The sequence below is a fragment of the Trachurus trachurus genome, assembly GCF_905171665.1.
Source record: "Trachurus trachurus genome assembly, chromosome: 12".
NCBI lineage: Eukaryota > Metazoa > Chordata > Actinopteri > Carangiformes > Carangidae > Trachurus > Trachurus trachurus.
In genome coordinates this window covers 131005-155593 of record NC_139908.1, presented here as the reverse complement: position 1 = coordinate 155593, position 24589 = coordinate 131005, and the positions used below count along the sequence as shown (strand labels likewise).

General features: G+C 43.9%; 1 protein-coding gene across 1 annotated transcript; it reads right to left on the bottom strand.

Moving 5' to 3' along the window:
• rph3aa (rabphilin 3A homolog (mouse), a) lies at window positions 1–16529 on the bottom strand (the record flags this gene model as incomplete). Its single annotated transcript, XM_083983930.1, has 15 exons — window positions 1–202; window positions 1802–1898; window positions 2013–2094; window positions 2826–2977; window positions 5729–5782; window positions 6674–6800; window positions 6883–6992; window positions 7675–7749; window positions 9131–9210; window positions 9335–9484; window positions 10118–10339; window positions 13462–13612; window positions 14815–14898; window positions 16226–16352; window positions 16438–16529. The coding sequence occupies 15 exons, from the start codon at window positions 16527–16529 to the stop codon at window positions 69–71; spliced, it is 1737 nt and encodes a 578-aa protein (XP_083840056.1). The 3' UTR covers window positions 1–68.
• Window positions 16530–24589: the final 8060 nt, after the last annotated feature.

The window sequence follows — 24589 nt, the reverse complement described above, 5'->3', positions numbered from 1 at the left end:
GAGGAAGAGGAGGAGGTAGAGGAAGAGGAGGAAGAGGTAGAGGAGTAGGAAGAGAACGAGTGGTTGTTTTAATCCTCAAACTGAGCAGAGTTGTGGTTGAGCAGAACGTGCCAACACTCGATCTTCTTGTCTTTGTTCTTCAGGCAGCCGTACCAGTGTTTCAGACACTCTCCTTGAGCCTGGATGCCCAGCTGGCAGCCGCCTGGGGGGGGGGGGGGATAATACATTAATACATACTGTTAATAATAAATAATAATAATAGCCCAGCTGGCAGCCGCCTGGGGGGGGGGGGGGGGGGGGGGCAGATAATACATCCACATTAATACATACTGTTAATAATAAATAATAATAATAGCCCAGCTGGCAGCCGCCTGGGGGGAGGGGGGGGGGGGAGAGAATCAGTGTGGCTGCACATAATAACATAATACATCCACATAAATACATAAATACATACTGTTAATAATATGAAATACATATATGTGGACATAACAAAGGAAACCTGTCAGGATTTATGATCACATCCAGATACAAATGTTTATGTTTATGTATTTATGTTGTGTATGTGTGTGTATGTGTATGTGTATGTGTATGTGTATGAGTATGTGTATGTGTATGTGTACGTATACTCATATCAAACCACCCACTTCATCTTCACTGAATAATTTCTGTCAATGCCATTTCTGCCGACTGTAGATATTATATTACAACTCTTCTGTAAATAACATATATATATCCACTATTTATTATTTATCTCATTGCAATAGATCCATGACGAGGGCGGGGGCTGCTAACTCCATCTGCTGACAAGACGTTATGGTGCGTTCAAGGCAACTCGTAACTGGTGTTTTTCCGACCTGTGAAGTGGTACCAGTTCGATCTGGTACGAGTTCACGGGTCAGAAGTTACGAGTGGTCGTTATAGTGACTTTCACCGGTAAAACAGGTCGGAGAAACACGAGTGGGTTGCCTGGAACGCTACAAAGTCGTAAGTTGTGACTTGAAGCTGTAATTTACGGTTTCAAAAGCCTGCCTGGAACGCAGCATTAGCCAAAACCACCGGACCACTTACTTCTGCTTTAATTAATGATATTTGTACTTGTACGTGTTCACTGTGTCTTTTATATATATATATGTATAGTATATGTGTGTAGAAGTGAGTGAGAATAAACCAGAGTCACTTCCTTGTGCGTCTGCAGACACTTGGTAAATAACTGTGATCGTGATTGTGATTAAACACCGACGTTGTTCCACTCAGGCGTCTCTGAGCGTTGGTGCAGCAGCTGCTTCTGTCTGGACTGAACTGGACTGAACTGGACTGAAGACGAGACCTTCACTCACCAACTCTGGTGTTCTTTGGCAGATTCTCTGAAACTCCTACAGAGTATTTGTCTTTGTCTTGTGTGGGACGGATTTCTCCTCAGTGACGTTGGTCAACCAGTGTCTGATTGGTGCAATTATCTGTTTGTATTTAGTTTTCTACACATGTAACTAAATAAATACAAAGATATTAAATATGACTATGATTTAATATTGGACATGAAACACATTATTTGGACATGTTACGTTTCTCTATGGGAGTAAATATTAAGCTGATTGTGACACTAACTTCTTCCTCAGGAGACCATGAATGTCATGAATCCATCATAGTTGCGATATTAGAGATATTACGGTTTAATCCTTTAGATTTGACCAACTGAGCGTTGACGTGATGAGGAACCAGCAGCTGGACTTGTTGTAATTGTCAGTAGAACTTGATGTATAGTGTTTATGTGCAGTGATGTTGCAGTGGACATTAGACTCACCGATGAAGTCGTTGGACTTGCCCATGTCGTAGTCCCACACCGAGATGTCCAGAGTCTTCTTGGCCAGTTCAGCGTGTTTGATGTCGTAACTGAATTCCTGAAAAACAGTTTGAGTTTGAGTTTATTACCAAATCTGTGACTGGAACCAGGACGAGAGGAGGAGGAGGAAACGACAAAGTCCAGAATGTGCAAATAAAAAAAACGGACTGACCTCATTAAACTCTGGATTCAGAGTTTTCTTTTTGATCTGGGTCTTGTTTTTAGCCTTTTTCCCCATGTCGGGCTTCAGGCATCTGCAGCACAGGAGAGGAGACCAAGTTAAAGCTTTGGCCACTATGTTTCCAGGCTTCATGCTATGCTATGCTATGCTATGCTATGCTATGCTATGCTATGCTATGATGATCCTAGCACAACTCCGTCAAGAAACCCTGCCCTGGTCTTTGCATTGTTGCATCTTCATCCATCTTATCCATCCATAAACAGTTTGTTTTGTTTTTTCTTTTGACATAGTAGTGTCATGTTAATTGTCTCTCTTTGCAGTTTTTTTGTCTGTTGGTTTCTGTTGGATACATGTGTGTTTTTCCTGTTTTATTAATTCTGTTATGTCCTTGTTGTTTATTTTAATGGCTTTTAACACCTTGCCAGGAGGACTACAGTCGGAAACTAGCCGCTGGCTAACACTCTTCTAACCCATGTGTTTTTTGCTTTTTGTTGTTTGCTTGTTTGTGTGTCTGTTTGTTTTCTCTTTATTGTTTTCCTGCTTTTATGATGTGTGTGATTTTAAGTATGTATGCCACCACTGTGATGGGCAGTTGCAATTTCATTGTATTTTAATGCAGTGACAATAAAGGCCTCTTATTTACTTACTCTCACTTACACTGGCACTTTTACATTTTAGTATGTCCATTAATGTGCATTGTCCTCCTTAAATAAAAATGAAATAAAATAAATAAATAAAGCTAAGCTATGCTATGCTATGCTATGCTAAGCTAAGCTAAGCTAAGTGTGTGCACGGTGAGCGTACACTTTGACGAAGGGGTCTGAGTATCCGTTGGAGTCCATGGCGGCCAGGTGAGCGCAGCGGACGACACCGACCAGCAGACGACCCTGCTGGGTGTTGTAGCTCAGGGACACCAGGATACGACCTCGCTCCTCCGAGTCCTCGCCCTGCTTCACCTACACACACACACACACACACACACACACACACATCCTTGTAAATCTATCTTTGTGAGGACATGTCATTGACATAATGTATCCCCTAGCCCCTTACCCTAACCTTAACCATCCAAAACAAATGCCTAAACTTAACCATTACTCTAAACTTCATTTAAACATAATTATAACCTAACGTCTTCAGATTCAGATATTTTTATTCATGTACTTTGCAAGAGAGTATATATTACAGATTTAAAATTATGACAGATGTACATGAAAGGGAACCCCAAGGAAGCAGAAACTGCTTATAAATAGGAGATCCAAGTCTTAAAGCAGATATCAGTGGAATGTTTTTGTTAATATAAGTCCTAAATAGTCCTATTTTCCGTCAGCAATCACTTACATGAAGTATTTCAGCCTAAACACGAGTCTCTCCGTCACTCTGCTCTGCTGTAACCCGAGGAGAAAATTTTCCTTGTGGGATACAAGTGTTATCCAATGAGGAGAGAGAACGGCATGAAGGGCTGTGTGTGCAGCCAAGGGATGCGCGTGAATGTGGTGACGTAGCACGAGGACCAATTGATGCCTGACAAGGGCGGGGGCTGCTAACTCATGGTGCGTTCAAAGAAACTCGTACTTTGTGTTTTTCCTTCCTGTGAAGTCATACCAGTTCGATCTGGTACGAGTTCACGGGTCGGAAGTTACGAGTGGCCGTTATAGGGAACTTTCACAGACAACAGGATGGTAAAAACACGAGCTACGGGTTACCTGGAACGCTACCAAGTCGTAGTTGTGACTTGAAGCTGTAACTTACGGTTTCAAAAGCCTGCCTTGAACGCAGCATTAGCCGAAACGGCCGTGAAGCTGATATCTGCTTTAACCCTCAAACAGCCCTTTGAAAAAGTGAGGACCGGCCAAAATGTCCTCACTTCCCAAAAATGTCCTCAGTCTGTTGGTTAAAAACTTGATTCGGTCCTCACAATGTAGCATGTACAAGAACACACACACACACACACACACACACACACACACACACACACACACACACACACACACACACATATAAAGTGATGGTAGAGTCCATTCCACTGATCCTCGTGCTCTTTGCCCTGTGCTCGGTCACACTGAGGTTAATGGAGGATGATGTTCATGCTTCACTAGAAACGTATCTACATGTGTGTTTAATGCAACAGGATTATCTGTTGCATTAAATCTGCATGTTGTAAAAATGTAAAGTGAATGCTGTTTTCTGTCCTGTTCACATGTTCCAAGTCACATGAAGATCCAGACTCACAGTTACTGAACACATGGATCTTTACAAACTAAATAAAACTGTTTCAGTTAAAATATAATTTCCTATAAGAACTGGACACGGTGGTTGAATTGACTCAAACAGTTTCTTCTTCTTAATAAATGCATCGTATCTGAAAGTAAAGAGCTGACACCAGTCAAAGCTGCGTGAGGTTTGGAGTAATGCGCTGCATTACATTTACTAGAGTATGTCTGTGGATAAACTGTACTTGTAGTAAGTAAGAGTAGTTTTAATGCAGCATATTTTTTACTTTTACTTGAGTATATTTGTGAAGAAGAAGCAGTACTTTTACTCTGTTACATTGAGCCACGTTACGGTTGCTACTTGCTTCTTAGAGGCTCTGTCGCATGACTGGGCTTCACCAATCAGACGTAGCCACTAGCGACGTTTGACTCTGTTTGACCAATCAGACAGAGCCAGGAAGTCACATGACCACACACAACATCTCCATGGTGACCAGGGCGTCCACTCCGCCTCAAATCAGAGGAAACACACCGCGTTGTGTTCTTCTGATGTCAGCGATGACGACGCCCAACAAGGTGTCACTGACTCAAGTAAATATTAGAGTAACTACTTCTTACTATTACTTGAGTAATATTATTCTAAAGTAACACAACTCCTGTTTGTTTCTGCAGCTAATTGAGGTTATTTGTTGCTCTGTGACCAGCTGGAGGAGCAGAACGCTGTGGCGCCGTTAGGGGGAACGCTGCGGCGCCGTTAGAGGGAACGCTGCGGCGCCGTTAGAGGGAACGCTGCTGGTTCTGGTGTTGAAATAATAACAATATAATTTAGTTGAAGGCACCAGGAGCTGCAGCAGCAGCAGCGGCAGCAGCTGTTGAGCTCAGTGGGATCTGTTTCATTGAAGTAACCTAAGAGCAGTTCCCATCATGCACTGCTCTCTCTGTGTGTAAGTTCCCATCATGCACTGCTCTTTCCGTGTGTAAGTTCCCATCATGCACTGCTCTCTCTGTGTGTAAGTTCCCATCATGCACTGCTCTTTCTGTGTGTAAGTTCCCATCATGCACTGCTCTCTCTGTGTGTAAGTTCCCACCATGCACTGCTCTCTGTGTGTAAGTTCCCATCATGCACTGCTCTCTCTGTGTGTAAGTTCCCATCATGCACTGCTCTCTCTGTGTGTAAGTTCCCATCATGCACTGCTCTCTCTGTGTGTAAGTGAGAGCGGAAGCGTTGAGTTTTTCTCTATTGGAGACGATGAGGAATGAGGAACGTTAACGAGGATCGATCACATCCAGGAAGAACTGAAAAATCTGTTTACTAAGGTCGGGATGAAACCGGAGCGTCAACAAAGGAAGAAGAAGATCCACCGTCATCTTCATCTTACAGAACGTCACCGGTGAGAAAAGTTCTGTCACCGAGATGCTGAGGAATGTCTGAGGAACGTCTGAGGAACTGGTAAACATGGAACGGTCTGGAAAACATGTGCTAGAGGTTCTTACATCGTCCTCGTAGAGCGCCATCCCACGGGACGAGCCTCCTACGGCCTTCTTCACCTGCACACAGAGGAACATCATCATCATCATCATCATCATCATCATCATCATCATCATCATCATCATCATCATCATCATCATCATCACCCACAATAATTATAATCGCTCCAACATTCAACATCTGCTGTTATTCTTGTTATATTTAAATGTGTTACTTTTTAAAGAAAAATCAATATAAGTAGCTTTTTTAAAATCTCATCTCATTACATTTAGTCTTGTATCGTCTTATCTAATTTCAACTTGTGTCTCGTTTGAAGTTGTCCCATCTCGACTTGTCTCGTCTTTTCTTGTCTCAACTCGTTTTGTCTGTCCTGTGTGGTTCTTCAGTGAAAAACTTAATTTAATTAATTTAACATTAACATCTTTCTCTAGATATTATTAATATTATTGAAGTAAAAAGTGAACTGTATTACAGTAAAGTACAGAAAGGCCATGCTTGTGTGACCGATGCTGTTCTGGCCTGACCTGAGCGGGTTTCGAACTCGACGATGCTAACCGTTTATCCAAGAGGTCAATGACCACTTGGCAAGTGGGTTAGCACGTCTTTTATGGAGTTTAACTTCAGTACCGCTAACCGCCACACGCTGTCACTTACCTGGTGACTGTGACTATACCCGCGGACCTCTGTTACACTGGCACATATTCAATATTTGTTTTTATAGATAACATAATGACGATCTCATTATTTCAAGAAAACAAAGCTCCATTATCTCCTGCATATGGCCTCTCTAGGCTTCCATAGAACTGGCCCTTTGATGTGAATATTACATAACCATGTGATAGATAGATAGATAGATAGATAGATAGATAGATAGATAGATAGATAGATAGATAGATAGATAGATAGATAGATAGATAGATAGATAGATAGATAGATAGATAGATGTTTACCGGGATCACTCTCTCCAGACAAACACTGAAGTTCTTCTTCTGGTCGAAGGTCAGTTTCTTCAGAGCGACTCGGGTCTCTCCGATGAATTCGTTGTGTCCAAACTTGTCCTCGTCGCTCACCGACAGCCTGGAGACACGGAGACATCCCATCATTCCACCAAAACTCTACCAACTCACAGCGAGGACACAGGAAGTAGTTTTTTTTTTACCGGAGAGTTTTGCGTGACATCTCGTCGGCGGTGATGCCGTGGTAGGTCAACGTCTCGTTCCACGCCGGGTTCAGAGTGTTTTTAAGGGTCTTGGTGCGAAGCTTGTTGGACTGAGGGAGGACGAGGACACGAGACGGACATGAACTACAGGGCAATGGAACAAATTACCACTTCTTTTGGTCTTGGATAATAACATTGCATGCTCTAAAAAGCATAATAAAATAAACATTCTTGGGAAATTTCATTAAATTTGCTGTAAAACTGACTGAGATATTTGAGGATCAAAAAAACAAGAATCTTAAAAAGTACCTGTTTGGGTCCCTAGAGGCCTCAAGGGTTAAGAAGAAGCTAAAATAGTTTTTGTTTACCCAGGAAGGATAACTCTGTATGGTTGAACTACTGCTCCTTGAGTATGAAGAGGTGCCATACCATAATGTTGGCTGTAGTGCCTTTCTTTGTTCTTGTCTTTAGAACTGTCTTTTGAGCAAGTGTCTTTGTGTTCTTGTGTTCTTGTAGTCTAGAGTGTCTATGTCAGTGTATTTTGAATTGTGTTGTGAGATTGTTTCTTTGTCTTGTGTTGAGATGTTGGTGTGTGTGTGTATGTAATGTATTTTAATGGTTGTGAATATGTATGTCAATGTATTCATGAAAATACGTATTGTATTATAATTTCAGTGATCAAGACCCCAGGGAGAGTAGCTGCTAATGGGTTAAATGTCTTTAATAAACATAAACATGTCATATAACTGAGACAGAGACTCGTTAGTTTCCATGACGACTCTGAGTTTGTACCTTACTGGCTCCTGGTAGCAGGTGCAGCTTCACGTACGGGTCGGCCAGACCGTTAGAGTCCATCGGCTTCAAACCCTGAGACACAGGAGACAAATAGAGACACATGTCACTACAGACGTCTTCACAGTTATTAAAGGGACAGTTGGTGATCAAAGTCCAAGCCCCTTTCATCGCAGAAAGCCGCGTCGCTGACATCAGGATTCATCGGGTCGGAGGTGTCTCCTTCACGGAGCGACGGCGCCTGCATCTCATTTCTTTACTTGGTTACAAAACAAAGCTCCAGAATAAGATCGTCAACCCTCTAAGTCCTGTCATGTCCCAAGATTCAAGATTCAAGATTCAAAGAGTTTATTGCCATGTCAACAAGTAAAATCAAGTTGATAGGAATGTGTCTTGGTTTTTGCTCTCACAGAGAAACAATACAGTACTCCCACCACATACACCACAATAAATAATACACACAATGCCGTACAATGCATGTACGGGGAGGACGATACCCAGCAGCGTCACATTCAGCATAAGTGCCAGTGCGAGGAGAAAGTGCAAAGTGATCAGTGCAAATTGAAATGTCTGATGGCTTGGAGGTAGGTAGGCTACTGTCTCTAAAACGAGATGTTCTACATTTGATACTTCTATATCTCCTGCCTGGTGGGAGGAGATTAAAGAGGTAGTGTGCTGGGTGAGAGTGATCTGCTATAATTTTATTGGCCTTTCTGATGAGTCTAGTTGAGTAAAGTGATGTAAGTGAGGGAAGTCTACTGCAACCGATGATCTTGGAAGCTCGGCGCACTACCCTCTCTAGCCGGGTTTTATCCTGCGGTTGTGTGACCGTAGCAGACCAGCATGGAGAAGGTGAGGATGCTTTCAATGGTAGACCTATAGAAGTGGGTCATAGCTGGTCGACTGACCCTACATTTCTTGAGCTGCCGCAGGAAGTAGAGTCGCTGGTGGCACTTGTTAATTATGAGCCTGGTGTTGAGCTCCCATGAAAGGGATTGATGGATGGTGGTCCCGAGGAACTTAAAGGAGGTGACCCTCTCCACCTCTTCTCCATTGATGGAGAGAGGGAGGAGGGGGGTGGCCTTCTTTTCTAAAATCAACAACCAGCTCCTTAGTTTTTGACATCACGTCCTGTCTCGTCTTTCATAGTCTCATGTCTTGTCCCATGTTTTAATGTCTCGTTTCATCTCGTCTCATCTCATCTCGTCTCATCTCATCTCATCTCATCTTGTTGCATCTTGACGTCTCATCATCATCATCCTCATGTCTCGTCTTGTTCCGTCTTATTCTGGTTTCATTTTATTTTGGATTCACTTGTCTCATCTCGCTCAGACTCATCTTGTCCAATTTTGGTTTCTTTTCATCTCTCTGTGTGTGTGTGTGTGTGTGTGTGTGTGTGTGTGTGTGTGTGTGTGTGTGTGTGTGTGTGTGTGTGTGTGTGTGTGTGTGTGTTCACCTTGGCTTTAACGATGCAGCAGTGCAGTGTGTGGTTCTCCTGCTCGTAGAGGAGACTGAACTCCAGAGATCCCAGAGTCGCTGTAGAACAGAAGAAGTTGTTATTTTAGATGAACACGATCAACATTGATTATTGATTATTATTAAAATCGTAAATATCGAGTCAGTAAATTTGACATTTGTCTTTAGAGACACTCTGTCTTACTGGAATCGTCTGAGTCGTAGTCGTCGTCTTCTTGCTGTGTTGGAGCTGGAGCAGCAGGTTGTCTCTTCTCAGCAGGTTGGACAGGTTGTCTCTTCTCCTCCACAGCTGGAGGGGCTGATGTCCTCGTCTCTGGGTGTTTGACCCCAACATCTGGACACAAGAGACAAGACATGAGAGACACGAGACAAGAGACAAGAGATAAGAAACAAGGGACAAGGGACAAGACATGAGACATAAGACACAGGAAGAGGACGACGACGGGGCGGCTGTGGCTCAGGAGGTAGAGCGGGTCGTCCATGAACCAGAAGGTCGGTGGTTTGATTCAAGACACTTACCCCCACACTTGCCCTCCGATGTGTCATCAGCTGTATGAATGTTACTGCTGTAACATTCATACAGCTGATGACACATCGGGTGTATGGATGTGTGTGAATGATTAGTTTCCAAAGCCTGTCTGTGAACAGTGCTGTATGAATGTGTGTAAAAGGGTGAATGTGACCATTACATTGTAAAGCGCTTTGAGTGGTCCAAGTGACTAGAAAAGCGCTATAGAAGTGCAAGTCCATTTACCATTTACCATTTACATAAGAGACAGGAGACAAGGGACAAGAGATAAGAAATAAGAGACAAGAGACAAGGGACATGAGACAGAGGAGCTGAGCGACTTCCAGCCTGAAACGTCTCTGTGGTTTTTATTCCTCACACCCTGAAGTTGATGTTGAATGTTGTGGAAGTCGCCGGTGGCTTCGCTCTTATACCTAGAAGGAGGATCTGCTCCGTTACCTGGAGCGCTGGCCGTCGGAGCGCTGACCGGAGCGCTGGCCGGAGCACTGACCAGAGCGCTGACCGGAGCGCTGGCCGTCGGAGGTTTGGACGCCAACGTGTGTCCCTCTGTCTTCATTACAGCTGCTGGACGCCTCTGACTCTCATTACAGCCGTCAGCTGTTGTTGCTGCTGTCGGCTCCCATTGGTCTGATGCACTGGACGACTGCTGCTGCTGCTGCTGCTGCTGCTGCTGCTGCTGCTGCTGCTGCTGCTGCTGCTGCTGCTGCTGCTGCTGTTGTGGCTCTGATGAGACAAAGTAAAGAGAAAGAGTTTCACTACATCTGCTGTTCACACTCATTAAAACCTCGGCTCCACGTGACATGTTCAGGAACCATCAGGTTGTTCTGTGAATCTCAGTTTTCACTCTTTTCTCCGCTCAGTTATTTTCTTTATCTGTTGAAAACACACACAGATCCACAGTCGTCCACAACTCAGGCTCCAAACTCCTCTGTTCAAGATACGATACGATGCGATGCGATCCGATCCGATACGATCCGATACAATACGATGCGATACGATACGATACCTTACGACAAAAAACAATAAGACAAGTGAAGAGAAGACAGGACACAATGTGATATGCTGTGATATGATATTATACGATAGAATATGATCAAAATGAATGATACGATACAATACGATAACATACAATACGATATGCTACAATATCATACGATATGATAACGTTTTTATTTTTTTATTTTTTTTTTATTTCTTTTATTATTATTATTATTGCTGCTCATTGTTGTTGTTGTGTTGTACTATTGTTGTTTTGTAATTGCTCTTTTTATTAATTGCTGGCTTCTATGACGAGGACAGCAAAGTAAGAATTTCATTGTCAGGGAAACTCACCTTTCCACTGTGCAAATGACAATAAACACTTTGAACTTTGAACTAGGATACGATACGATATGGCACAATATGACGCGATACGACACGATACGATATGACCTGATACAATACGATATGACACAATGTAATACAACATGATATGTTAAATTAAATAAGACAAGATACCACAAGACAAAAGAAGAGAATAATATGATACAACAAGACTAGGATGGGTGGAGGATGTGACACAAGAGAAGATGCCTCAAGATACGATACAAGAAGAAAAAACAAGACACGATACAGTGAGATAAGAACGGATTCAATATGACAAAATGAAATACGGTAAAATAAGACAAGACGAGATACGATACGATAACATACAATACGATATGCTACAATATCATACGATACGATAACATAGGATACGATACGATACAATACAATACGATACGATACGATGCAATAAGCATTTATTTATCCCACAGTGGGGAAACTCACTTTTTACTGCATCAGAATAAATGAGATGAAGAAAAAAATTACAGAATTATATAAAGAAGAAAATCAACGATGAACAAAACCACGCGCACATTGTAAGTTCATCAGGATATTTGCATAATGTGCAACAGAAAAATAAGTCATGTATTCACACTAAAATATATTATCTGATATCTGAAATATTGAACTATGCTGCAGAGTTATTTACATCCAGACATATAAGTGAGTTTATGGTGTCACTGTGGTGTTTGTTCCACTGATTCATTTATGTTCATTTGCAGTTATATATTTAGCTGCATGTTTATTATCTACAGAAAGCTTTTATGTGATTGTTGGGTGTATTTATGTGATCTCTCAACAATCACAGCTCACACACTCCAGCCTGTGTTTTATCTAAATACAGCGAACACACTTCACTTCCTCCACGTCAGACAGACACATCTGGACACATGTGGCCTTTATAAAGTACAGTGATGCCAGATCCTGTAAACCTTAATTTCATATATATATATAAATAAATTCAGATTAGAATTAAACCAGCACTAAGATTAAAAAAAAAAATCCTGTTGATCTCAGTGTTTTTTTCACTCAGTAATGAGACGAGACAGTCGCTGAAGCAGTTTCAGCCACTGAATCCGAGTGTGGTGCCGTGTGGTTTCCGTCCCTATCGTTCCATTGAGTCAGCAAACTGTGTGTTTTTAGAAAAGATCAAATGCATGTTGGATAAAAACTCATATGTGTGCGTTGTGTTCCTAGACCTCAAAAAGGCATTTAACACCGTGGACCATCAGGTCCTCTGGACAAAACTAACATCTTTTCATCTTTCTACCGGTTCAGTTCTACTGGTTCAGGTCACATGCAACAAATAGAAAACAATGTGTCAAGGTAAATGATGTCAAATCTCCTTATCTGGAGAATCCAGTCGTTGTCCCACAAGGATCGATCCTTGGCCCTTTACTCTTCTCACTGTTTATTAACGACCTGCCAGATGTATGTCCACATGTACGCTGATGACACAGTCATTTTTATCCATAGTAAGAATACTAAGGAAATCTCATCTAGTCTTACAAGTGCAATGAATGACATTCAACACTGGCCAAGTAACAGCTGCCTACTGTTACAAAAACAGTATGCATGATGTTTAGCAAGTGACCAATAGACATCAAGAGGTCCAATGTGTTTCTGGACGGGGAGGAGTAGAACTTGAAAGTATTAAAATGTGTCTGCTTCATCTACAAATGCCTCCATGGATCAGCTCCCACTACGGCTGAGGAAAACATTCACAAGAAAAGACTCTTGGTCTTAGCACCAGGTCAGAGGGGACAGCAGGTCCAACACAGAAGGACCTTTGGACAAAATGTTTTATCTATAAAAGGCAAATATGGATGGTTCCAGTTAGAGAAAGCTCCACTCTCGCCACTTTGAGAGAACAACTGAAAGCACGTTGACAAGTAAACCAGACGTGTAGCTTCTTAACTGGACTGATTATTGAGATCTATTTATTTTCTGTCTGTGCACTTTATCATATATTTAAGATGCTTTTTAGGTTTTAGGTAGCATACTGTAGCTACATGTTAATATGTTTTGTGTTTGTGTACCTGATTGTGTATTTTGGTTGTGTTGTAGCTACATGTCTTGTGTCGTGTGTTCTGTGTCTTTCTATGTGGGGACAACGGACGGAAAGTAGCCTTGTGCTTAAATGTCATATAGCCATGGTCAATGTCCCGTCTAAATAAACTAATAAACTAAACTCTGACGGTTAGTTCATATCTGCTTCAATACACATTAAACATGGTAACTTTTAAATATCTGTTTTACACTTTGTTGTTGTTTCTCTTCTTTGTGAAGAACGGTGTCGTATGTTGTATTTGTTCTACAAAGAGATTCTGGCTCCACACGTATTAATGATCTTCTCTAAATATTACAACAACATTACAATACTTAAGTCGATCAAACCTAATAATCTCTGTTGTTACCGTGTGTTGTGGTGCGGCCGTGTGGCGCAGTGGGTCCCGGAGCAGCAGCGTCCTCGGTGCTGGACTGACGAGGTCTGGACAGAGGGAGGGGGGCGGGGAGACTCTGCTGCTCTCGGCCTCTGAAGAACCAGGCGCCAGAACGTCTGTGGACCTGCAGGAAAACACCACAGACTGTAAAAACATGGACGTAGCCGTAGCGTCCGTGACGTCCCCCAGTGGTTTTGGGGAGTCGTTTTTGTGACTCCAATATGGCGGCCTGAACAGCGCCATGTTGGATTGGCTCCGGACCTGTCACTCAACGTTTCAGCGCCCTAATTGGCCAGAGGTTTAACCTAATAACAGTAAAACTGTAGCCTGACCAGCCAGACTACATCATCAACATGTCTAGTGTGTCAACGACCGGTAGACCTCGGCTCAGTCCAGGGGGCGGGATGAAGGCTGTCTTTCAAACTGCCTCTGCACCAATAGGGTAGCGCTACGACCAATCAGAGCAAAGAGCAGGATGACGTTAGCCTGACAAGCCAATTAAAATGTATGTCGTCATGGCGTTAAGCCGCCCAACGACTCTCTAAACAGATAGAGCGCTGTGATTGGTCAACACAAACGGTGTTCCAGACTCAAAATGTTCCTATGGCTCGTTTCTAGACCCACCTACGGAGCAAAGAGATCTGCTGCTGCTAGGGGGCAGAGAGATTTATAGGCTAGTAAAACGGTAGAGTTAAACCCCCTCAGAGTGTGTGCGGGGGTAGAAACTATCGGTTGAGACCAGAAAACGTGCTGACACCAGGCTTTTAACATGTTTATTGAGGATGTAAAGTGGGTGATTTTAACATGGGGGTCTATGGAGAATGCTGCTTTCTGACACCAGCCCCCAGAGGAAGCTGCACTTCTCACACCCACAACTGCCCCTTGGAAAACACAGAGAACTGTTTGATTGATTGATTGATTGATTGATTGATTGATTGATTGATTGATTGATTGATTGATTGATTGATTGATTGATTGATTGATTGATTGATTGATCTGTGATTCCACTGGTTTGTTCCTCCAGTGTTTGTGGGACGGACACATGAGCCGTTGTGTTTACAGACTCGTTGTTGTGCGTATGACTGACAGGACAGAGCATTTATTTAAAGAGACTCTCGGCCCCCGAGGCAGAAACTGTGTCACTGCATCATCAGAGAGAAAACACAGAAAACACAACGTCCTCTTCTTCTTCCTCCAGTTTCATACAGACTGAAGTATTAAATCTTCTCTTAAATCAGCACCTGAAATGTGAATGTGATTGTGTGTGTGTGAGTCTGAACTCTGCAGAACGGCATGATGGGAGAATGCGGCGTTGCATCGTCTCACCTCTTGGTGCTCGTTGCAGATCCTGCAGATCCAGCTGGGACCGGACCGGCTGCTGCTCAGGATGCCACACTTACTGCACATGTGCTGCAGGAAGAAACACACACACACACACACACACACACACACACACACACACACACACACACACACACACACACACACACACACACACACACACACACACACACACACACACACACACACACACACAGGCTGTGGTGATGTGATGATGGGATGTTCAGGTGCTGCTCGGACAGTTTCACGGTTCACGGAGCTTTAACCTGCTGAGTCGCCGTGAGCAACAGGAAACAGACGGAGACTCAGAGCGTCACAGCCGCTTTGCACACGGCCCAGTGGCTGCCCGTCGCCACGGCAACAACGTGACTCTGTAGGACGCGTAGTAAACAAACAGCCGAGGGTCACGTGACCACGAACGCAGCAGCAGCACGACGAGTCGACACCGAGCTGCTGATTCCATCCATGTTCACTACGGAGGAAAAACTACGACCTTTAAAACCGGTGAAGATTTACAGAATGCAAATGCAAAGACTTTCTGGTGAGAGAAGAAGTCAGAAATCAACAAAACAAAATTCTGTAAACCCCCGTGCACCTTCATCTTTATGTCTACTCTTCCCTTTCTACCTGAGTAGTTTTTTGGGAGGACTTTTGTTTTGTTTTAGGGTTTTTTTTCTTGTTCCCTGAGCTGTTTTCATTTTATTTCAGAAGTGACTGATGAAGAGTTGAATCGTCTTCAGTCTCATGAGCTGCAGTTCTGATTCAACTTTTAATGAAACTCTGAAACACATTTTCACTAAAACACAAGTTCAACACATTAATATTACAGAGGAAGAGGAGGAGGAGGAAGATGAATGAAACATAATAAATCATCTTCTTGTTATTTATCTTCTCTCTTTTCATGTTTGTATGTTTTCATCTTTCCTGTGTGTTGTTATTGTTGTGTCTCATCAGTCTCTGTCTCTGTGACCTGAATATCAAACACGTCTCATCTCAAAGCCTGGACTCTTGTTACCTCCTTTCCTGTTAATATTTCCATGTTTCCCACATTCTGTGTCATAAACTATAAACTGTTGTCTTGTCTGTAACAACATCTCTGTCCTGGGTGATGATTCCTCAGTGGATGTGAGGCTCTAAGGACAGAGGATGTTGTTATGATGGGATGTAAAGCCCTTTGAGACAAACTGGTGGTAAAAACGGGCTATACAGATAAAATTGCCTTGCCTTTAATTTTTTACAGTGTTTTAGCCTATTGTGTTTTGTTGTGTGTTTCTACTTGTACCTTTTTACAGTGTTTTGTTGTGTTTTATTGTGTTTCATTGTGTTTTGTTGTGTGTTTCTACTCGTACCTTTTTACAGTGTTTTGTTGTGTTTTATTGTGTGTTTGTACTCGTACCTTTTTACAGTGCACACAGAGAACAGCTGAGACCTGAGGGCCGAACGCCGTCCCACACAGGAGACACAGCGACTGTCCGTCACCGCACGCCGTCCTCTTCATGTCGTCAAGGCGACTGGACAGACGCCTGAGACACACACACACCAGTTCATGGTTATAATACTGTAATCATGTGTGTGTGTGTGTGTGTGTGTGTGTGTGTCCTCTCTCACCCGATCCTCTGCTGCTCCAGAGTTTCCATCACGGCCGCCCGAGCCAGGACGCTGTTGATGATCTCCTTCTCCTCATCGGTCAGCTCCTCCATCTGACACACACACACACACACACACACACACACACACACACACACACACACACACACACACACACACACACACACACACACACACACACACACACAGATGCGTGCAGAGTTAAAGTGCAGCTCAAACCAAAAGGCCAAAACCTGAGACGACGTCGTCTGCAGCTCAGAGACCCAGAGACACTTCAACCTGAGGACGGGAACACAACTGACATCGCACAACAACACACAACAACATACAACAACAACACATAATAACATCACAACAACACAACAACACACAGTGAGGTTATGAAGTTAGTAACGTCTGAGTGCGTCGTTCATTGAGCCTGAGGCTTCACACTGAAACTAATTCAAATAAATCAACAAAACTTCATTTAATTTATTAAATTAAACCAATTTAAAACTTTGACTCTAATACGTTTATTCTCCTGTTACTGAGAGTCTTTATCTAAAAGCACTCATCTGTTTACTATATAGATATAGTAAATATATATACTAATAGCACTGTGTCTTTGTCAGTAAAATAGAATGGACATTTGCACAGTGAAGAACTAGAATTAGTTTTATTTTAACTGACTGTTTTACAATAATCATCACAATCAAAATGATTTTAAAAAGCAAGTTGTGCCTTAAATACAGAAAATACAACTTTAAAATCTTCCTTTAGCCAGTTGGAAGGTGAAAACGTGTGAAGCCACGTTGAGCTTCAGGATCAAAATAAGATTCATGTTGAGTTTTCTTTTAAATCTTCTTTCCTCTTTCAAACGGTTTGTTAAAGAGTGAAGAGCTGCTCGAGGACGACGATATTATTCACCTATTTATAATTCTGCTGCAGCCGTGTTTGTGGTTGTTTCTGTGTCTATTTTTAAGGAGCTTCAAGTGAGTCAAGATTAGATCAAGGTGGTTATATTTGTTGCGTGCATAATTGTGGCAGCAGCCCTGCAGCTGCTGTTAAATCTACCTGAGTGCACGTAGAGGAGAGACGGGCGTGCACGTGTGTTGTTGTTATTATAGTATAGTGTGTCAAGATCCTTTCATGCAGTCGAGACTTTGAGGGTTTTTTATTCTACAGATCTTTTATCGTGTTGATTCCAACTTTTCATTTAATCTCAGTTTACGGAGAAAGTGCAAAACAAAAACCACGACAGAAGTCAGAGAGAAGTCTGACATGAAGCATCACGAGGATCTCTGATCAACAGTTAGATAGATAGATAGATAGAAATACTTTATTTAATCCCCGAGGGGAAATTAAGCTACATCTGTGTTAGGCCTTATCCACACACACATCTGTTTCTGTTTTGTTCTCAGAAGTGTCCGTGCAACCACGAAACCACAGGAAACAACTTTACAGGCTGTAGTACACACACCAGGCCTGTATGTGGCGCTGTATCGCTGCAACACAAATACACAAACACACAAACACACAGACACACCAACACACCAAACCAGCAGACCGTGACTCCGCCCCCTTTAGGAGACCAGCAGACCGTGACTCCGCCCCCTTTAGGAGACCAGCAGACCGTGACTCCGCCCCCTTTAGGAGACCAACGGACCGTGACTCCACCCCCTTTAGGAGACGTGACTCCGCCCCCTTTAGGAGACCAGCAGACCGTGACTCCGCCCCCTTTAGGAGACCAACGGACAGTGACTCCGCCCCCTTTAGGAGATGTGACCGTGGCTCCTTTAGGAGACCAACGGACCGTGACTCCTCCTCCTTTAGGAGACCGGCAGACCGTGACTCCGCCCCCTTTAGGAGACCAATGGACAGTGACTCCGCCCCCTTTAGGAGACCATCAGACCGTGACTCCGCCCCCTTTAGAGACCAACAGACCGTGACTCCGCCCCCTTTAGGAGTCCAGGAGACCGTAACTCCGCCCCCTTTAGGAGACCGGCAAACCGTGACCCCGCCCCCTTTAGGAGACCAACAGACTGTGACTCCGCCCCCTTTAGGAGACCAGCAGCAGCAGGTCTTGAGTCTATTGACTCCAATGGGAGAAGTGAACGTGAGCTCAGATTATGGTCTGTTCTTTGGCTCCAGAGTCACTGAAGTAAATGTTGGACTCATTCTCTTCTCAGTCTCTTCTCAACATTTAGACACTAAAATGGAGAAATTTCAGACAAATCAGGAGAAACACAAGACAAAGTAGAAGAAGATGGTGAACATAGTGAACATAGTGAACATGTGACCTCCAGCTGAGGTCAGCGGCGTGGAGCTATGACATCATCGTTTCACAAAGTGGTGATTGGTCGTCTATACACAAACACACGAGGGTCTTATTGAGTGTTTGATGCTCCCAGAATAAATAAAAAGCCTTTGGCCTCAGACTGCTGCTCTGAGAGGAGCCGACAGGACGTGACGAGCTGTGATGTGTCTCAGCTCTACGACAGCTCACACCGTGTCACCGCCACCGCCGCCGCCGCCGCCGGACGTTAGAGTCCAACATCTGCTGGTCGGGTCCATGTTGCAGCTGCTCGTCGGAGCGCAGGGAGCGCAGGGAGCGCAGGGTGCTAATTGGAGGCTGACGCTGCAGAGTGTCGGCCTGCAGACATTCACACTGCAGAGGAGAGCGCTCGTTATCTTCACATGAGAACGTCGTTAAGAGGAGAGAGAGGGACACACACACACACACACACACACACACACACACACACACACACACACACACACACACACACACACACACACACACACACTCACACACACACACACACACACAGACACACACTCTCTCTGACCCTGCAAGGTGCTGACGGAGAGAAAGAAGTGCCGATAATTTAAAGTCGACAGTGAACGACTCATGTGACCAGGCAGCGGCTCAGAGTCACGAACTGTAGCTCTGTGCTCTTCATCATCATCATCATCATCATCATCATCTTCATCATCTTCCTCATCATCATCTTCATCTTCATCCCTTCGTTTGCTCCTGTAAAACGCTGCGTCCTCAACACATGTAAATGTCAGAGGTTGGTGCTGTCACTGCAGACGTCATGGCAACCTGACACAGTGATGTCAGCGTGTGTGTGTGTGTGTGTGTGTGTGCGTGTGTGTGTGTGTGTGTGTGTGTGTGTGTGTGAGCCTTGAAGCGTTCGCAGTGAGAGAGGAGAGAGAGGTGGGGGGGTCCGTCTCTATAAAATGGCACAATGACACTTTCAACCAGTGAGTCACACACACACACACACACACACACACACACACACACACACACACACACACGCACACACACACACACACACACACACACACACACACACAGTCATTATGAATCACATCACTGCAGCCTGAACTGTGTGTAAAACTGTAAAGGAATTTAGCTGCTTCACAGAGACGTTAAAGTATCAGAACCACACGATAAAAATACTCCATTACAGTTACACGATAAAAATACTCCATTACAGTTACAAATCTCCTGCATTTTATTACACTTCAGTCCTTCAGTTTAACTTTAAAGGTTCTTCATGCTACGTTTATCTGTCTGTAGTTACTCTCAGATGAACCTTTTACACACAGCACATGAAAATGAAAGTGTCAGTCATCGTAATTATAACATTTCTACATTTTGTATGATATATGTAAGGGATAATGTATAGTTCGGAGGTTGTTATGGAGAAATAAACCCCGACAGGTTGTATGGAACCCCGACGCGAAGCGGAGGGGTTTCATTCAACATGAAGGGGTTTATTTCTCCATAACAACCGACCAACTATACATTATCCCGCTTATTACACGGTTTACGAGTGAAATAATTAATTTGAAACATAATGTTGACCAAAATACGACTTTCATCGATTTAAAATTGCATTTAGCGAATCTGCAAGACCGGTCACTTCCGCTGTTTTGCTGAGCCTCCTCCCGTTCCTGCATTTGAAGCCTTTGATAATCAATCAGTGGATCGATAGATTACCATACACGTGTTAAGATGTGTGTATTGTGTGTAGTCGTATCTGTCATAAACAAGCGATTAACTTTACTGTTTACGGGATGCGTTTGTGTCGCGGAGCCGCGGTGCCAGCTGCACCGAGATGAGAGGAGAGGAGAGCTGTGACACCGGGTCAGAGGCTCTGATGCAGGTCTGGTTTCCAGCAGGTTTCCAGCCACGATGTGGAAGGAGCCTCCACTCTACTTGTAACAAGTTACCAGTCATTTATCTAACATCACTAATAGTCCGAAGCTGTTTAATGACGGTAAAAATGAAATACAAGGTAAATATCCTGCATAGTTTCTCTTTTCTGTGCTGCGCTGGTCAGAGCGGCTTCCCTAGCAACGGTCTGTTATACATGACGACGGTCCGTTATACAGAAATAACAGACCGCAGAACGCAGCGCTGGACCAATCAGAGAGCAGCATTCAATAGAGCCGTGTAATAAATATTTTTAAAGGTAGGCTATGTATAATTTGTAGCTACATTTAGCTGATAACAAAAAAAAATTATGATGGCAGGTGTTTTTTTATATATATTTTCTATTATGTTGTTTTACTGTCACTTTTTGTACTTATTGTAAGAATGCTATAGCTTAGTTTGGTATGTAGGACAGGCTTTATGCTTCTGCCTTTTCAGTCACTACCTTGTCCATAATGTTTGTAGCTATTATGGGATGTGACTGACTGAATAAAGAATTTCATCATCATTCGTCTCCAACACTGAGTCAGTCTCCACAGACTCTGATGTTGAAACAGCAGAAATAAACACGTTTACAGTCTGGGTTTAAAAAAAATAAAAATAAAAATAAAAACAGTTTTGGCCTGTCAGATAATCTTGTGTGTAGAAGTCACATGTTTCTGTTTTATTGACTCAGTTCATTGATTTGAGGGCGTGGCCTCTTGGACTGACTGCTCCACCTCTTTGCCCATATTTGGATGAGCTGGGACTTCGGGGGCGGAGCCAAGATGGCGCCGGAGCAGCAGGTCACCTCCGTCTGTATGTTAAATACTCATGTAGAGTACAAATACTTCATCTCTGTACTTGGGTGGAGGTACTCTGCTGGAAACGATGAAATGTGACATTTAAATGTCGACGTAAATGTCAAAACTCAAACTCACACTCACATCGCTGCTGCAGAACTCATCGTATTAGCCACGAAGCAGACTTCAACTGTTTCTCTCAGTCACACACACACACACACACACACACACACACACACACACACACACACACACACACACACACACACACACACACCAGGAGGTATTGATTATTGAACCGCGCTCACATCTCATCCTCAATGTCATCGGCTGAAGAGGACGGCGACCGTTCACATGGCGACTGTTCAAACCCCCGTAGTAGCGGCACAAAACAGACTCCCCCGGACCAGTGGGTGACGTCACGGTGCTACGGCCATTCTGTTACAGTCTATGAGCTCGGCCCGTGTTCTCGCTGTGACCAGGGTTCTAAATTAACACCCGCCAACCCGGCAAATGCAGGTTAAACATCATTTTGGCGGGTGTTAACTTATTGAGTGCCAACCACGTAATTTCTCGTTTTTCGTTCCCATGCGTTGAGTGCCGAAAACGTAATTTTACGTTTTTTGCTTTTTTTTTAAATTATGAAAATAGACACTTTAATACACATTATATGTAAATTTGGGGACTCTACGACGAGGAGAACTGAAATAGATGACGATCAAAGTCACATGACAGCTCATGATCTGGAAGTTTTTATCATAACTCGGCTTCTGCAAACGAGTTCTGCATGTGGATGCAGCAGCTGCTCTGCTCTCACCCGCGCTGCTGCTCCAGCTGCTCCAGCTGCTCGGAGCTGAACCAGGAAGCTCTCAGCCGACAGTCCGCCCGGTCTTCATCTGGAGCAACACCGTGTCCTCCCCAAAGTCCTCCCGCGGTAAAATCTGATGGTCTCTGGGCCAAAGCAGACCGGCATCACCGACCCGTACCACAGAAGGACCGCGACCACCGGCGGGACCGGTCTTCCCGAGCCGCGGTGGCCGACAGACCCTCACGCTCCGCGGCGAGAAGCTGTGACACGGCACGGTGCGTCTGTGTTATTGTTGTTTAGTGGCGCCCCCCCCGCCCCCGATGGTGGTTTTGTGAATAGAACAACAATTGTTGTATATATTTATCTTATACGAGCCCTTTGATCCAGAAATGCGAGTGTCAGAAGAGCGACAGACACAAACAGAGCACCTTTCATAAAAGACGCTCTATCTCCTTTTCTAGAAAAAAAGGAGGGATTTTGGTGAAACCCAGCCATGTTTAGCTTGACTTTTCTCAGGAACAGAGGCACGTAGAAACAAACGGTTTGTGGTCATTTGAAGCATAAAGTTTCACCTTTCAATTGAGCTACAGTATGTGTTGGTGGCAATAATATAGAATACACTGTGGCTCTACATAAAAAGTCAAAAATAGTCTAAATTGCCGGTACACTTGACTAAAACTTTGGAAAGGAGTGCGGCACTCAATGAGTTAATAAAGACTTACCAGCCAGTTTGGCCGGTGGTGCATGAGGCATCATCACGGCCAGAGCTGCTCTACTGTTCTCAGTCATTTGTCTCCCTGACAGCACTTACTACATTTCCCATGAACACTGCCTGCTACGTGATGACGTATCAGACGCCCATTGGCTGCACGCAGGCCGGTGGCCGGTGTTTTATCTATCGCTCTGCGGTGGTTCACGCTACAGCAGAGAGGAGACTCCAACACGGCGCTCGGCCCGTTTCCCAAACCGGACCGCTTGGTTGAAGCGTGTGTGCGTGCATGGGGCCGTTAAGGTGCAACGTGTAGACGCGCCACAATATGCCCGCTCCTCTCCTCCTCTTCCTCCTCTTCCTCCTCTTCCTCTTCCTCTTCCTCCTCTTCCTCCTCATTGACTTACACCAAGGACACGTGTCATCACATGAAGCCTGGTTTGATTTACAGCTTTAAAGCGCCAGTTGACTGAGGGGCGGAACGACCTCCACCAGCTGAGTGTGTGTGTGTGTGTGTGTGTGTGTGTGTGTGTGTGTGTGTGCGTGTGTGTGTGTGTGTGTGTGTGTGTGTGTGTGTGTGTGTGTGTGTGAGTGAGATGATAGGTGGTACCTTGCGAGGTGAAGCCGGGGTTAACGGTCTCCGTGGTGATGAAGAGGAGCAGCAGAGTCGTTATAGAGCTCAAACATCAAACATCAGTCACACTTCATACAGATAATCTGGTTCATGTTTCAGCCTCGGACGCCGTCGTCGTCATCGTCGTCGCTCGGATAAAAGTATAAAAGTAAAAAAGTAGAAATCCACCGTCACAACGATCAGACCTGGTTTAAATGAACATGATCAGATGTTGTAGATTTAAAGTGAATAATTTAAAGTGAATTATTTAAACACCTTTGATGGTGACTTAGTATCTTCTGATATCATCAGGTCGATATCTTGGTTTTATGTTTTTTAAACGTTCTTTCTGTCGAATACGATGCTAATATTAGCTACATGCTAATATTAGCTACATGCTAACTCAATGAGACGGAGGTGAACCTAGTAAACTGTAAACTGTCTCTTTCAGTCTCTCTGTCTCACAGCTTCTGGCCAACAAATCTTCTGCAGCCTCAACAACCTGTTGTTAACATTAATACAAATTGACACAAACACAAACACACACACACACACACAGACACACACACTCTCTCTCTGGGGACCCGTCACCCTCAGTCAGCAGCAGAGAAAAGTTGCAGCTGCAGAGACATGAAGAAGAAACCGAGGCAGTTTAGCTCCATCAGACGCTGTGGGCTACACACACACACACACACACACACACACACACACACACACACACACACACACACACACACACACACACACACACACACACACACACACACACACACACACACACACACAGTCTCTAGCTAATCAAACCCTCGGTGGACTTGTGCAGCTGCTGCATGGAGTAAAACACGATGACGCCTCCGCTGCCGCTGCCCAATGATGCAACGTTTCTGTTAATAATAACAATAATAATAATAATGATTATTATTTTAATGATAATTTGTCTTTCTTATCTTATTTTATGTTGAAAACTTTTAATCTAAACGTTGTGACCGTCCTGTCTGCCACAGCTGAACGTTGTGTTGGTGCTGAGACG